The 3,385-nt window shown below is 37.8% G+C and overlaps 1 protein-coding gene across 1 annotated transcript; it reads left to right on the plus strand.

Annotated features, from left to right (window-relative positions):
- On the plus strand, positions 259-2,774 carry LOC107614555 (molybdate transporter 1-like). The gene is made up of 2 exons (XM_016316744.2): positions 259-1,344; positions 1,745-2,774. The coding sequence occupies exons 1-2, from the start codon at positions 369-371 to the stop codon at positions 2,287-2,289; spliced, it is 1,521 nt and encodes a 506-aa protein (XP_016172230.1). The 5' UTR covers positions 259-368; the 3' UTR covers positions 2,290-2,774.

Raw genomic sequence — 3,385 nt, forward strand, 5'->3', positions numbered from 1 at the left:
TCACCAGCATAATCAGAATCAACAAAGCCGCTGATTTGACATGATTTTTCACTAAAGCATAAACCTTTGTCAATGGTACCCTTCAAGTATCTTAATATCCATTTGACTACTTCCCAGTATGCCTTACCCGGGTTTGTCATGAACCTGCTAACAACACTGACTGCCTGTGAAATATCTGGGTGTGTACACACCATAGCATACATTAGGCTACAATATTGACTTGGAGAATCTATATAAAGAAAAGATTACCATTTCCCATCCTACACTTACAAGTTACAAACCCTACTACTTCTTCAACTAACTACTATCACTCCCATCAGATTCTCATAATTCCCTTATTCCCAAAAGAACTATCTTCTTCTTCTTCCATGGCATTACCAATCCCTCCTAATCCAATCTCAACTATAGACCCTGAAGCACCCCAGATCGCAAATGCAACCCCAATCTCAAACACAAACAACCCTTCATCTTCAGGGCCAGCTTTCATCGCCATGCAAAAAGTCAAAACTAACCTTGTCCTACGTTCTAAATGGGCGGAGCTTAACGGCGCCATGGGCGACCTTGGCACCTACATCCCCATCGTCCTCGCCCTCACCTTGTCTCGAAACCTTAACCTCGGCACCACCCTCATCTTCACCGGAATCTACAACATCGTCACCGGTGCAATCTACGGTGTCCCTATGCCCGTCCAGCCCATGAAGTCCATTGCCGCCGTTGCCCTCGCCGATCCCACCTTCTCCGTCCCGGAGATCATGGCCTCCGGGATCCTAACCGGAGCCGTGTTGCTTGTACTAGGCCTGACCGGCCTTATGCAACTGGCATACACCCTCATTCCGCTCAGCGTCGTGAGGGGTATCCAGCTGGCACAAGGACTTTCCTTCGCTTTGACAGCTGTCAAATACGTGAGGAAGGTCCAAGATTTGCCAAAATCGAAATCTTTAGAGGAAAGAAACTGGCTTGGTTTTGATGGATTAGTTTTGGCCATTGCTTGTGTTTGTTTCATTGTTGTTGTCAACGGCGCCGGTGACAAAGATCGTAGTTGCGGTGGTGGCGTTGGTGGTGGTGATGTTGAAAGTGAACGTAATAGTAATAGTAATTTTGATAGCAATGCTAGCGTAATTGTTGTTGTTGGTGATGATAGTGACGAAGGAAGAACGAGTAGAATTGGGAGAAGAGTGAAGAACGTTGTGTTTTCTTTGCCTTCTGCGTTTATTGTGTTTGTTTTGGGTGTGATTTTAGCCTTTGTGAGAAGACCCCAAGTTGTTCGCGAGATTAAGTTAGGACCTTCTTCAATTGAAGTTGTCAAGTTTACTAAGCATGCTTGGAAGGAAGGTTTCGTAAAAGGTACAACTAATTTATATTCATGTTTAATTTGCAACAAATATTGTTGTCCATTAATCAACTTGGGTTAGTTTGGTCCGCTCAAATAAGTGTTGGGAGTTAGAATTTTATACTGTACACAGCAATTTATTGGCCAAAAATAAATTTTTGAATGAAACTCCATTCCTTAACGTATTAATCTTGATCTGTCAAAATGAGGCATAATTCTATCATGTATTCGTGTCAATGAGTAGTTGCATAAATTTTATCTAACTTGCTTTTTTTTGGTAAGTTTTGATTTTTTAAAAGTTAGTTATGTTATATCTTTTAAATTAAATATTAATTTTTAACTTTTTTGTAAATAGACATCACATAGCATTCACCATTATTTTAATCTAATAGTACTTTGTGCAATAATTTACAGGTACGATTCCTCAGCTTCCCTTGTCAATTCTAAACTCAGTGATCGCGGTTTGCAAGCTGACTTCGGACTTGTTCCCGGGAAAAGACTTCTCGGCGACGTCGCTGTCGGTGACGGTGGGGCTCATGAACCTAGCCGGAGGGTGGTTTGGTGCCATGCCATGTTGCCACGGTGCTGGTGGCTTAGCAGGGCAATACAAATTTGGAGGGAGGAGTGGAGGGTGTGTGGCAATTCTTGGAGCAGCAAAATTGGTTTTGGGTTTTGTTTTGGGAAGTTCATTGGCCCATATATTCAATCAATTCCCAGTGGGAATCTTGGGAGTTTTGCTTTTATTTGCAGGGATTGAACTTGCAATGGCTTCAAGGGATATGAAGAACAAACAAGATTCCTTTGTGATGCTTATTTGCACAGCTGTTTCACTTGTTGGATCAAGTGCTGCTCTTGGATTCCTTTCTGGAATGCTTGTTTTTCTTATTCTTAGGCTTAGAGATTGGACAAAGGGTAAACCACTTTCTAGTTTTTGGTTGCGCGGAAGCCCTCGCCTTTGAACAATAATTTAACTAATTAAGTCACAGATTATCATCTAGTGCTTAATTAACCATATGTTCAACGGACAAAACGCCTCTTTACAATTCAAAAATTTTAAATTAATCCCAACTATTTAAGTGATTGGTCTAAACGACGGTGACCTGTTGATGTTTCAGGAATCACTTAGACACCATAGTTGGATATTATTTAAAAAATTTTAAATTATTAAAAAATACTTTGTCCTTTAAACAAATGGTTAGGATCGAAAATAGTATTTACAATTAATTATAAGTGTAATTACTTATTTATAGTGTTTTCTTTATGTTTTTTTTTTGTTTGTATTTGTACGATGTATCTGTACAAGGTGATTTGTATGAACTTCAATTGTTGTACGCTTTTGTTTCCGTACTGTGGCTTGAGTACATGATTCCATGTTAAAGTGATATGTACAATGTAATGTTTGTTACTATATTATTTAATAAAAAAAGTTTGGGTTATTTACGCATCGAAATCAAGAGATTTTAGAGATACATAAATCACATCAGAATTGAAAGGTGATAACTTAAAAAAGAATGTTTATCTAATAAAAGCTTTATTAAAAAAATTGATATGGTTTAATTATTTCACAAAGCCTTAATAAATATTGACTTAATTGGGTGTATTGTTCATGATGTCTGTGGTTGGAATATTGCTTTTATACATGACATTAAAGTAGCAAAAATTAGAAAAGAAAATGCTATTTTCCCATTCTAAGTGAATCATGAGATCAGAACAAATTCTACTTTTGGAATAGAATTTTTGGAAGAATTGATGCTTGAATGAATGATAGTTTGAGTTTGACAAGGGACAAACTAATGGCTACAGAGATCTCAATGCTATAGAAAGGACAAAGGAGAATGTAAAAGAATTTTATTGCTTATAAGGAAGGACAATACATTAAGATAGCTAATCCTCAAGAATCTGCATTTTCTTTTAAGTAACAATAAGTATACTTGATGTCATATAAGCAATTCATTGATTGGAGGGTTTTTTTTGTGTGTCTTCTCTGTTTTTCCTTGTGTGAAAGCACTACTATCTATTAGGAGTTGGTGTAATGAAATAGAAGATCGAATCAGT

This window comes from Arachis ipaensis, chromosome B08 (assembly GCF_000816755.2).
Source record: "Arachis ipaensis cultivar K30076 chromosome B08, Araip1.1, whole genome shotgun sequence".
NCBI lineage: Eukaryota > Viridiplantae > Streptophyta > Magnoliopsida > Fabales > Fabaceae > Arachis > Arachis ipaensis.

Coding starts and splice junctions, on each gene's coding strand:
- LOC107614555 (XM_016316744.2), top strand. CDS start 369: ATGGCATTACCAATCCCTCCTAATCCAATCTCAACTATAGACCCTGAA. Junction 1,345..1,744: donor GAAGGAAGGTTTCGTAAAAG/GTACAACTAATT, acceptor AATAATTTACAG/GTACGATTCCTCAGCTTCCC.